General features: G+C 45.4%; 1 protein-coding gene across 1 annotated transcript; it reads right to left on the bottom strand.

Moving 5' to 3' along the window:
* Positions 1-3,555: 3,555 nt before the first annotated feature.
* LOC123167349 (xyloglucan galactosyltransferase KATAMARI1 homolog) lies at positions 3,556-5,525 on the bottom strand. The gene has a single exon (XM_044585198.1). It carries the CDS (start codon positions 5,442-5,444, stop codon positions 3,783-3,785), a length of 1,662 nt encoding a protein of 553 aa, XP_044441133.1. The 5' UTR covers positions 5,445-5,525; the 3' UTR covers positions 3,556-3,782.
* Positions 5,526-13,059: the final 7,534 nt, after the last annotated feature.

Here is a 13,059-nt window from a genome sequence, read left to right on the forward strand (position 1 = left end):
ACGCGGAGGTGTTTGGCTACCGTTGATCTTCCCCGCCTTCCAGCTCGAGGACGAGCTGTTTGTGCAGGCGAGGAGAGATGTTATGACCGGCATATTAGGGGCTTAGCCCAATTAGTTGTGCCCCAGTTTATCTTATCGTTATTAGAGGCTTAGCCCAATTATCTTATTAGGAGGATTATATAAACTCATACACGGATCCGTTTTGGAATTAAGCAAGAAGCAATCATATTTGCTCGGCTTCCTTACGGAGACGGGAGACCTAACCCTAACCGTCGCCCCTGCGCTCTCTCTCTCTCGCGCGCGCGTGCACGCAACGACGGCGCCCCAGCGCCGGCGACCACGTCTTCGTCCACGCCATCCCTCCTTTCACCCCTACAACCTGAGACCACGCGCTGGTAGGGATCCGGTTCCTACCAGCAATTCTGAAAAAATGCCATGTGTGTATTATCATACTCCCTCCGTCTCAAAATAAGTGTCTCGACTTTACACTAACTTTACTTTAAATTTGTACTAAGCTTAAGATATTTATTTTGGGACGGAGGGAGTATATGTTAAGAGTATTTTTTGCCATTCTTCTTTAAGAATCAAAATGTTAGTAAAACTTGCCATCTGTTAAAAATAGCACCATGCCAAAATGTAAAATAGTTTGTTCTACTCGAATGGAAATTTTTTGTTTTCATTACTTTTTCTCAGGTTTTTGTTGTCATCGTCTTACACAAAACAATGGCAATTTAGGATCTGATGGCAAATTAGTAACATATTTTGTAAAGTGACATGGAAATTTTTGACAAAACCACATGGCAAATTTCTTAGGTAATTTTTAAAAAGTAAAATAAAAAATTCGAAATTTTATTTGCCATGTCACCAACATAGCTTTTGTCATGTCACCATTACAACTTTTGCCATGCCACAACCACACTTTTTGCCACGGAAAATTCGTTAAACTTTTTGCCATGGCAAAAAGCTAAAACCTGTTGCCATGCAAACCTACACATATTTTTTGTAAAGTCATTTTTGCCATGATTTCTTTTCTCATGGTCACATGAAAAAATCATAATAATTTTTTGTTTGTAAAGATGGCAAATTTAGGTCTTTCAAAACACTTTTTCCCCAAAACATGGCAAATTGTTTAAAAATAATAATAGAGAAACTACTCCAAATAAGATTGTGTGCCACACACGTGGCAACTTTTAAGTTTTTTCTTCTTCTTATGGTCACATGGTAATTTCAAAGCACCATTCTACAAACACATGGCAATTCTCATGAATTTGTTTTCTATGTCATGAGGCAACGATATGGACTTTTTGATCTGCACATATGGCATTTTTTACAACCATTGTATTTTTTTACCATGCTAATTTCAGGAAAACAAAAGAGGTCACATGGCAAAAAAAACACACGCAAAGGTTGTGTCAACAAAACCATGGTATGTTCTTTTCTGTTTTCTTGTTTATTGTGTTTGGAACATTTTTTTAGTGCACACTGTGCCTGGCCATTTTTCTATTTCGCTCTTGCTTTATTTCAAAAGAAAAACAGTTAACTAGGTTTCTGGTCCAATGGCGTAGATCACACTGGGTCTGCGCTGGAGCGAGGCACTCACTAAAGGGAGCTCCTATTGGCGAGGTGTGCCCTCCAGGACGTGCGAAATCACTAATTAAGAAGTACTCTTTACAAAGATCAATCCCACCTCTTCAAGGTGTGACAAGTGATGCATTGGATGTGCGCCAATTGTCGCAGCATGAGAGTTCTCCTTTTTTCGTAGATTCGTTTATTCAAAATGTTGTATCTCTTAAACTGTGCGTCTAAACCATTTTCACCGTTGGATTTCTTGCGTCGAGACCTTCAAAATTAGATCCTATGTTGATAGGTATGTATGAACTTTTTTCAAAAAAAAAATGAAATAGGAGCACACTTTTTCTCTTTTCAAAAAGAGGCGTCATTGTGCCTTTTGCGGAAGCAAATTTGTGCCTCGACGACAAGTAAACCCGTGTCTCTCGCGGAAGGAAGAAAGAAACCACATTTTGTTTTTCATTTCCGAGAGGCACACTCGCGGAAGCTTGCCACTACGAGAAGCAAATCCGTGCCTCTTACGAAAGGAAAAAAACGCGTCATTTTCTGTTTTTGAAAGGCATGGCCGTGCCTCTCGCGGAAGCAAATCCGTGCCTCTCGTGGAAGAAAGAAAAACACGAGTTTTTTCATTTCTGAGAGGCACGGCCGTGCCTCTCGTGGAAGCAAATCCTTGTCTCTCGCGAAAGGAAAAAAGAATACACGTTTCTCTTTCGTTTCCGAGAGGCACCGCCATGCCTCTCGCGGAAGGAAAAAAGAGAAAACATTTTTCTTTCATTTCCGGAAGGCGTGGTTGTGCCTCTTGCGAAAGTGAAATAACAGAAAACATGTTTTTTTCCTGTTTCCGAGAGGCGTGGCCCTGCCTCTAAGAATGACATGTGGAAAATATAAAAGCTGAAAAACAAAAAAACACGTGTAAAAAAATAAAATAAAAACAAAAATTAGAGGGAGCTCACAGATTGCGACACGTGGCGGCGGCTGAGAGCACGCCAAGTGGCGTGCTCTCCGCCCACTCCACCAAACCTTTGCGGGGCTCCGAACGAGTACTCGTTCGTTAGTTACTCCCCGGGACGCGGTAACTCCCACACCCGCTACCCCCTCCACCCCACCCCCCGCGCGCACCCTGTTGGGCCGGCCCATGTTCGGGGTAGGACACCGCCTTTATTTATTTATTTTTATTTTCTGCTTTTCATTTTTCCCTCGCTTCCCCGAGAGCGCCCTTCTGGCCCGGCCCATTTGCGGGGCAGAACGGCACCCGTTTTTTATTTTTCTTTTTTCTTTTCTTTAAAATAATTGAGGATTTCACAAAAGTCCAAATTTCTAAACAATTGTGAATTTTAAAAAAAAATACTGTTCAAGAAATAATAAAATGATAGCGAATTCAAAAAAATGTTCACTATTTTCAAAAAATGTACAAGAAATCATAAAATGTTCAAAGATTACAAAGAATGTTTGTGATTTTGGAAAACTGTTCGATCATTCAAAACAATTCATGATTTTGAAAAATGTTCATGAGTTTGAAAACAATTCTGTGATTTCAAATATCAAATCAAACAAAAATTGTTCCCGATTTTCTAAAAATGTTCCCAAATTTCTAAAAAACGTCATTGGTTCAAAAAAATCGCTGATTCAAAAAAAATTCATGAATTGGAAAATGTTCATGCATTTTATTTTTTTGTCAATTTCATAAAATGTTCGTAAATTTCAAAAATTCTTCCTGAATAAATTTTCATCGATTCAAAAAATCTTCATGAGTTTTGGAAAATGTTCACAATTTAAAAAATGTTCACTAATTTGTGAAAAATTTCATGATTTCAAAAATGTTAACTCTTTCTAAAAAATGTTCATGATTGTTTTAAAATATTTACGAATTCAAAAATGTTCTAGATTTTATGCCTTAAACCATTTTACAGGCCGTTATATTTTGGCATTGAGACCTTGATCCTCGCCTCAACAGAAAGAAAAAATGATGCATGCACAGCCTGGCGCTGAATCAAACTTGAAACTTGCACTGTCTGAAAACGAAATGGCACATGTGCTACATAAAGTTTAAATGAAAACAGATGATTACCCCCTGATCTATGTACTAAAAAAGTACTCCGTTCATTCCATATTTTTTCTCGTGATTTATTTTGAATTTAAACTAAAACCACGAGAAATATTATGGAACGGAGGGAGTACATCAAAACCACATAATCCAGCAACCAGGAGCTAAGCTAATTGAAGGCAAACAAGGGATCCCATTCATGGGGATCCTCAGCCTTCTGCCCTTCTCCCAACAATGGGTATTTCCAACTATACATCTCTGGCTTCTCATCCTCTGCACGGCCCTCCGCGATGCGTTTCCTCATCTTCGCCACCTTCCGAATGACGCCCCACAGCGCCAAGTCGAACGCGTCATTCACGGTCGACTCAAGCTTCGTTGACGTGTCACTGTAGGTCACCGCCGGGATGAGGCCCACGACCGCGCCCCTCATCCTCTCGACGGCTTCCGGCGGTATCCGCCGCAGCCTCTCCTCCACGCTCACGTTCCTGCGCACGTCCTCCTCCGAGATGTACACCGAGTAATCGGTGTGGTTCTTGGGCAGGTGCCATGTGTACTGCACGTACGCCGTGCCGGGGTGGAAGAAGACCGGGATGCAACCGGCGAGCACGGCGTCGAAGGCCAGCCTGCGCGTGTACCTGTCGCCCCGCGGCTGGAGGCAGAACGTCGAGCTCTGGAAGAGTTTCATGACGCTGGCCGGGGAGTCGCACTGGTTGCTCGGCCCCTTCGTGCACTCCATCAGCGAGCAGGCGGCGGACGCCCTGCACTGCTCGACGAGGTTGCTTGCGATGGACTTGCTGTCCTCGGCGTGGGCGCCGGCGAAGGAGAAGAGCCACTGGCGCTCCAGCCCGCGCACCCGGTCCTGCCAGAAGAAGGTGGCCTCGTCGGTCGCCGGGTGGAATGCGGTGGGGTACGGGATGGCGGCGTCGTTCCGGTCCCACGGGCTGGCCTCCACTACGATCGCGGTCATGTTCCGGACGGCTGGCAGGCGGAAAAGCTTGTTTCCCCACTCAGTGTCGACGTCGCCCTGCCGCCGGAAGTCCCACGTGGTGCGGCCGGCGACGAAGAAATGGTCTCGACCGCCCAGGGCGCGCCACTCGGGGCGCGCCGTGACCAGATCCACCATCTCCAGCGCCATCGCGTCCCGCGTGGAGACGTTGTGCCCCCAGAGGTGGCGCGCCACGTCGAGGCCGGCGTAGAACGGGACGTAGACGGCAGACGCGAGGGAGGAGTCGTTGGTGAGGCACTCGTACCGCTTGATCCGGTCGTGGAAGATGACGTCCAGGGCGAGCTCGTCGGAGTCGTACCACCCGGTCTCCTGGAGCACGCCGCCGTCGCCGCCTCTGAGCCGCGGGCCGAAGCCGCCGTTGGCCGTGTACTTGCACATGCCCTTGGACGGGGAGAGGTCCTCGCAGTCCCAGACCATGTCCGTGTTGAAGCGGGAAGGCAGCTCCTGGACGTAGATGTACTGGCCGGTGCACAGCTCTCGCCTCCGCCTCGCATCCGCAGCAGCGAGCTCGCGCGCTTCGTTGTCGGCCGAAACCTTCCGGTCGCCGGTGTCACGCCGAGGCGGGACGGCAGGGTCGGAGAAGGGCGACCCGCCGCGGCGTCGCGAGGACGCAGGGCCGTGCTCGACGCGCGCGACGCCGCCGTGGGCGTAGTCGTAGCAGTGGCATGCCAGCATCGAGAAGGCGGCGGCGATGATGAGGAAGGAGCAGAGGCGGGAGCAGCGGCTAGGCCGCTTGTATGACTTGTCCGCCTTGCCCGTCGTCTCCTCATGCATCTCGCCGCCCGTCGACGGCGGGAGGGCAGCAGAGTTGTGTCGCTTCATCATACCCGGGGAGGCGCGAGAGCATGAAAAGAAGAGCCTTGGCTCCACAAAGCAGCGAGCGGGCAGCTAGTTCTAGCAGCAGTCTTGGTGTTCACTCCTCGGTGATCAGTGTCTCAGTGACGACAAACATAGTGGGGATCTTAAGTCAATTTTTGTGCACTCTACGGTCTGCGATGGGATCAAGCAAAGCAAGTGTAAATTAGTAGTAATTTAAGCAAAGAAACAAGGAACGTGCACATGAGATGAGTAATCTCAAGGATTCAGAAGTCAGCTTGTGGCCATGTCAGAAAAGATGCATCCACCCACACCCAGTTGATAGGATGGCAGAATGCTTCTTACTTCTAATTATGACAGATATTACAAGTCCAAGTGGCACATCAGAAACTGTGCGTGTCAACAAACTGTTCACAGAGGAGTATACTATTTGCAAACTGGCTTGAATATGGCATAGTCATTCGTGGAATTATCTTTGGATTTGAATGGCGAGGCTCTCTTCAGTCTTCTGTCCCCGTCTCAGTTTCAGAGAAACGACATCTACTGCCACTCGTCCCTCGAGTGCAGAATCAGATCAACCATCCACCTCTTTGAGATACCCAGCGATCAATCTCTGACAAGATCAGTTGATCGCGCGATTTGAATCCACTTACTTGAGTTGAGTGACCCGTATTGCCCCATTCATCCAAGACCAAGAGAACGGGGGCGTGAGTGGTGAGATTCTTTTTCTGAAGCTTCTTGTCAGATTCATGGCAGACTCTCGCGCTGCTGATCGTCCCTATAATACTCTTGGACAGCTTGGTTATGCGCGTGATTCGCTTGCATGTTTAGAACTACTGGATCTAGCCAAACTGGCATGGGAGTTCCTTGATAAAATAAGTCAAGTCAGCCATCTTTGAGAAATACTGTACTGGGACAAGTCAGTCAGACGCAGGTTTTTTGCGAGTAAACTGTCAGACAGCACTTGGCCAATGAAACCAAGATCAAGATTCCTCCTTGTGCCAATGAAACCAAGGTTAGGGGGACTGTTTACTGAACTCCACTTCAGCTCCACTCCATTCCCTTTGTTTGCTTGCTAATATTGGCACGTTTACTATTTGATGTCGCTACTGTCGACTAATTACGATTGGGACCAGGGGTAATAAGAAGATTACATATATCATCAGCTCCACACGAAAAAATCTGACACACAACAAATCAGCAGATATGTTCTAGGATGAGCACCGGCGTGTTTGGTTCCTCGCGTCCATTTTGGCTCCTTGCACTTGTGACCCGGTAGAATCTGACGAGTAAATTGCACAAACCAATCACATTAAAGGCTAGGTTAGCAGAAAACATGCATTTGGAGGATTATACTTGTGCTTTATGTGCTGAATCCACAGAAGAGACATTGATCCATCTCTTTTGAAACTGACCATTTTCACTTAACTGCTGGTCCAACCTTCTTCCTACCAAACAAAGAGGCATTTCTGCATACGATGAGATTCATTTCACTTTGAACAGGCTCCCTAAGGACATTGCTATGGAAATCACTATCGTGGGATGTTGGAGTACCTTGATGGTCAGGAATGACAAAATTTTCAGAGAAGGGCAGCTCCACACTTAAATTCCTGGAAACACTACCTGAAAGAAGGGCTTAAGAGTACCAAGCTTAGAGCCAAGCAAGCCAAGGCGGAACAGATTGAAGTTTCGATAGCACGGAACTCATAATTAGTTTTTATGTTTCCTAGAACTGGTATTGGGTGACACTAGTTGTATTATCTGCTTCTACATATCTATTTATTAATGAAAATACCATAGAACAATTGTTCTACAGTTTCAGCTAAAAAAATAGGTTGGCAGAAAATACAAGTTTACATTTTATTTTATTTTTGCAGAAAACACCATGTCTACGGTATTTTATTTTATTTGTGCAAATAATGCTAATCGACGGCCTTGGCTCGGTTGAACGCGTTTATGACAGATGGAGCCGCATCGCCAGTCAGGCTGACATGGCACCGGTTAACACCTCGCATGTAAGGGCAACGTTCGTTAACATTGTCATCATGTGTGGAGTCCTGTGGGGTCCACCTGTCACTGGAAGAAAAAAGAAAAACTATCTGTCTTTTTTTTGCACTGCGTTAGAACACCCCTAGCTCTGCTTGTAGTCATGTCATGCATCCATGTGCTTTGTATTTACTGTTTCTTCCTCCTCTTCTCTTCGGTAGACCCCGAGACCGCTGTTGATGCCACTGTGATCGACTACGTCATCGACGACCCTTCTTCCCTTCCAGCAGGGCTTCCAGGCAAGCAACCCCCCCCCCCTCCCTTGATCATTCCGATATCGCCCATTTCATTCTCTCTCATGCTTGCATTAGATTTTGCTACTGTTATTGTTTGCTCCTATTCTGATGCATAGCCTGCTTTTGTAACCTGCTCATTGTACCTTACCTACTTATCCTAAATTGTTTAGTATAGGTTGGATAGTGATCCATCAGTGACCCCTCTCCTTGTCCCAGTTGCCCCTGCTTGTTGACCTATGACTCGATCAATGTGATCGACGTCCAGAGCCCGACACATCACTTCACCCCCTTTAGTTGTACGACTCTGCAAAGCTACTATCGCGTGCCGAGGGTGATACCTCGAATAGCACTCTTGATGATATCTCTGTAGTGTAGCTAATCGATCATGGATTACGGAGGGTGATTCCTCCTTCACCACTCCCGATACGACTCTGTCTTACAACCCCTCAAGTGTGAACCTCGAGGGTGATTCCTCCTGCATTCACCTTGATTATTACATCGAGTGGGATCCATCGAGGGTGATTCCTCGGGTTTTCCCCCTTGATGTTTTGGACACACGGTTACCTTGACTTTACTTCAGACCTTTGTTAAAGTCAGGCGGGCCTACTGAGCACCTGCGAGAGATACTTTGTGAAAGTCGGGCGGGCCCGGAGAGCACCCGCGAGATGTTACGGTGGCGGCTGGCTGTTTAGCGATATCACCCAGGAGGGGGTGGTAGCTCTGGACTTGTCCCGACAACCGTCACTTATTTTTAATTGTTAATGCACTAACAGGTTTGGGTATTTGTTCTGAGTTGGCCACTGGCCTATACGCACCAACCACCACGCGGGAACAGTTATGGGCACTCAGCGTCGTGGTATCAGCCGAAGCTTTGTCAACCGTCCAGTTCAGCATTGCGGCACGACTGGGCCGGCACCATCCATATAGTGGTGGAGCCTGGATCCGCCCTACGCGCAACTGTTGGGGAACACAGTAATTTAAAAAAAAATCCTACGCACACGCAAGATCATGGTGATGCATAGCAACGAGAGGGGAGAGTGTAGTCCACATACCCTCGTAGACCGTAAGTGGAAGTGTTATGACAATGCGGTTGATGTAGTCGTACGTCTTCACGATCCGACCGATCCTAGTACCGAAAGTACGGCACCTCCGCAATCTGCACACGTTCGGCTCGGTGACGTCCAACGAACTCTTGATCCAGCTGAGTGTCGAGGGAGAGCTTCGTCAGACGATGGCGTGATGACGGTGATGATGAAGCTAGCAGCGCAGGGCTTCGCCTAAGCGCTGCAACGATATGACCGAGGTGGATTATGGTGGAGGGGGGCACCGCACACGGCTAAGAGATCAATGATCAACTTCTGTGTCTATGGGGTGCCCCCCTCCCCCGTATATAAAGGAGTAGAGGAGGGGGAGGGCCGGCCCTCTATGGCGCGCCCTGGAGGAGTCCTACTCCCACCGGGAGTAGGATCCCCCCCTTCCCTAGTTGGACTAGGAGAGAAGGAAGGGGGAGAGAGGGAGGAAGGAAAGGGGGGCGCCCCCCCCCCCTTCCTAGTCCAATTCGGACCAGAGGGGGAGGGGACGCGCGGCCTACCCTGGCTGCCCCTCTCTCTCTCCACTAAAGCCCATTAGGGTCCATATACTCCCCGGGGGGTTCCAGTAACCCCCCGGTACTCCGGTATATGCCCGAACTCTCTCGAAACCTTTCCGATGTCCAAACATAGTCATCCAATATATCGATCTTTATGTCTCGACCATTTCCAGACTCCTCGTCATGTCCGTGATCATATCCGGGACTCCGAACTATCTTCGGTACATCAAAACACATAAACTCATAATACCGATCGTCACCGAACGTTAAGCGTGCGGACCCTACGGGTTCGAGAACTATGTAGACATGACCGAGACTCATCTCCGGTCAATAACCAATAGGGCAACCTTGATGCTCATATTGGTTCCTACATATTCTACGAAGATCTTTATCGGTCAAACCGCATAACAACATACGTTGTTCCCTTTGTCATCAATATGTTACTTGCCCGAGATTCGATCGTCGGTATCTCAATACCTAGTTCAATCTCGTTACCAGCAAGTCTCTTTACTCGTTCCGTGATGCACCATCCCGTAACTAACTCATTAGCCACATTGCTTGCAAGGCTTATAGTGATGTGCATTACCGAGAGGGCCCAGAGATACCTCTCCGACAATCGGAGTGACAAATCCTAATCTCGATCTATGCCAACTCAACAAGTACCATCGGAGACACCTGTAGAGCACCTTTATAATCACCCAGTTACGTTATGACGTTTGGTAGCACACTAAGTGTTCCTCCGGTATTCAGGAGTTGCATAATCTCAGAGTCATAGGAACATGTATAAGTCATGAAGAAAGCAATAGCAATATACTAAACGATCAAGTGCTAAGCTAACAGAATGGGTCAAGTCAATCACATCATTCTCTAATGATGTGATCCCGTTAATCAAATGACAACTCATGTCTATGGCTAGGAAACTTAACCATCTTTGATTCAACGAGCTAGTCAAGTAGAGGCATACTAGTGACACTCTGTTTGTCTATGTATTCACACATGTACTAAGTTTCCGGTTAATACAAATCTAGCATGAATAATAAACATTTATCATGATATAAGGAAATATAAATAACAACTTTATTATTGCCTCTATGGCATATTTCCTTCAGTCTCCCACTTGCACTAGAGTCAATAATCTAGTTCACATCGTCATGTGATTTAACTCCAATAGTTCACATCACCATGTGATTAACACCCATAGTTCACATCGCTATGTGATCAACACCCAAAGGGTTTACTAGAGTCAGTAATCTAGTTCACATGGCCATGTGATTAACACCCAAAGAGTACTAAGGTGTGATCATGTTTTTCTTGTGAGAGAAGTTTAGTCAACGGGTCTGCCACATTCAGAACCGTATGTATTTTGCGAATATTCTATGTCTACAATACTCTACACGGAGCTACTCTAGCTAAATGCTCCCACTTTCAATATGTATCCAGATCGAGACTCAGAGTCATCCAGATCGGTGTCGAAGCTTGCATCGACATAACTCTTTACGACAAACTCTTTATCACCTCCATAACGGAGAAATATTTCCTTATTCTACTAAGGATAATTTGACCGCTGTCAAGTGATCCACTCCTGGATCACTATTGTACCATCTTGCCAAACTCATGGTGAGGCACACAATAGGTCTGGTACACAGCATAGCATACTTCATCGAACCTATGACTGAGGCATAGGGAATGACTGTTCATTCTTTTTCTATTTTCTGTCGTGGTCGGGTTTTGAGTCTTTACTCAACTTCACACCTTGCAACACAGGCAAGAACTCCTTCTATGACTGTTCCATTTTGAACTACTTCAAAATCTTGTCAAGGTATGTACTCATTGAAAAATCTTATCAAGCGTCTTGATCTATCTCTATAGATCTTGATGCTCAATATATAAGCAGCTTTATCGAGGTATTTCTTTGAAAAACTCCTTTCAAACACTCCTTTATGCTTTCCAGAAAATTCTACATCATTTCCGATCAACAATATGTCACTCACATCTACTTATCAGAAAAGGCTGTAGTGCTCCCACTCACTTTCTTGTAAATACAGGCTTCACCGCAAGTCTGTATAAAACTATATGATTTGATCACACTATCAAAACATATATTCCAACTCCGAGATGCTTGCACCAGTCCATAGATGGATTGCTGGAGCTTTGCACACTTTGTTAGCACCTTTAGGATCGACAAAACCTTCTGGTTGCATCACATACAACTCTTCTTTAAGAAATCCATTAAGGAATGCAGGTTTGACATCCATTTGCCAAATTTCATTAAATGCGGCAATTACTAACACGATTCGGACAGACTTTTAAGCATCGATACAAGTGAGAAAATCTCATCGTAGTCAACACCTTGAACTTGTCGAAAACCTTTCGCGACAAGTCGATCTTTGTAGATAGTAACACTACCATCAGCGTCCGTCTTCCTCTTGAAGATCCATTTATTCTCAATGGCTCACCGATCATCGGGCAAGTCAATCAAAGTCCACACTTTGTTCTCATACATGGATCCCATCTCAGATTTCGTGGCCTCAAGCCATTTCGCGGAATCTGGGCTCATCATCGCTTCCAGAGCAGGATTACCGTACCACTCTGGTGCGTATCTTACTCTGGTTGACCTACGAAGTTGGGTAGTAACTTGATCTGAAGTTTCATGATCATCATCATTAACTTCCTCACTAATTGGTGTAGGCATCACTGGAACTGATTTCTGTGATGAACTACTTTCCCATTCGGGAGAAGGTACAATTACCTCATCAAATTCTACTTTCCTCCCACTCACTTCATTCGAGAGAAACTCCTTTTCTAGAAAGGATCCATTCTTAGCAACGGATATCTTGCCTTTGGATCTGTGATAGAAGGTGTACCCAACAGTTTCCTTTGGGTATCCTATGAATACGCATTTTTCTGATTTGGGTTTGAGCTTATGAGGTTGAAACTTTTTCACATAAGCATTGTAACCCCAAACTTTAAGAAACGATAGCTTAGGTTTTTTGCCAAACCATAGTTCATACGGTGTCGTCTCAACGGATTTAGACGGTGCCCTATTTAACATGAATGCAGCTGTCTCTAATGCATAACCCCAAAACGATAGTGGTAAATCGGTAAGAGACATCATAGATCACACCATATCTAATAAAGTGCGGTTACGGCGTTCGGACACACCATTATGTTGTGGTGTTCCAAGTGGCGTGAGTTGCGAAACTATTCCGCATTGTTTCAAATGAAGACCAAACTCGTAACTCAAATATTCATCTCCGCGATCAGATCATAGAAACTCTATTTTCTTGTTATGATGATTTTCTACTTCACTCTGAAATTCTTTGAACTTTTCAAATGTTCCAGACTTAGTCATCTGTGAAGGTCAGAAAATAACGATACCCGCCGCGAGCCTCAACACTCATCGGAGGCATGGTTCGCAAGCATCAAGTGATTCATAATCAAGTGATTCCAAAAGCCCATCAGCATGGAGTTTCTTCATGCGCTTTACATAGATATGACCTAAACGGCAGGCCACAAATAAGTTGCACTATCATTATTAACTTTGCATCTTTTGGCTTCAATATTATGAATATGTGTATCACTACGATCGAGATTCAATAAACCATTTATATTGAGTGTATGACCATAGAAGGTTTTATTCATGTAAATAGAACAACAATTATTCTTTGTCTTAAATGAATAACCGTATTGCAATAAACATGATCCAATCATATTCATGCTCAACGCAAACACCAAATAACATTTATTTTAGGTT

The sequence above is a fragment of the Triticum aestivum genome, chromosome 1D, assembly GCF_018294505.1.
Source record: "Triticum aestivum cultivar Chinese Spring chromosome 1D, IWGSC CS RefSeq v2.1, whole genome shotgun sequence".
NCBI lineage: Eukaryota > Viridiplantae > Streptophyta > Magnoliopsida > Poales > Poaceae > Triticum > Triticum aestivum.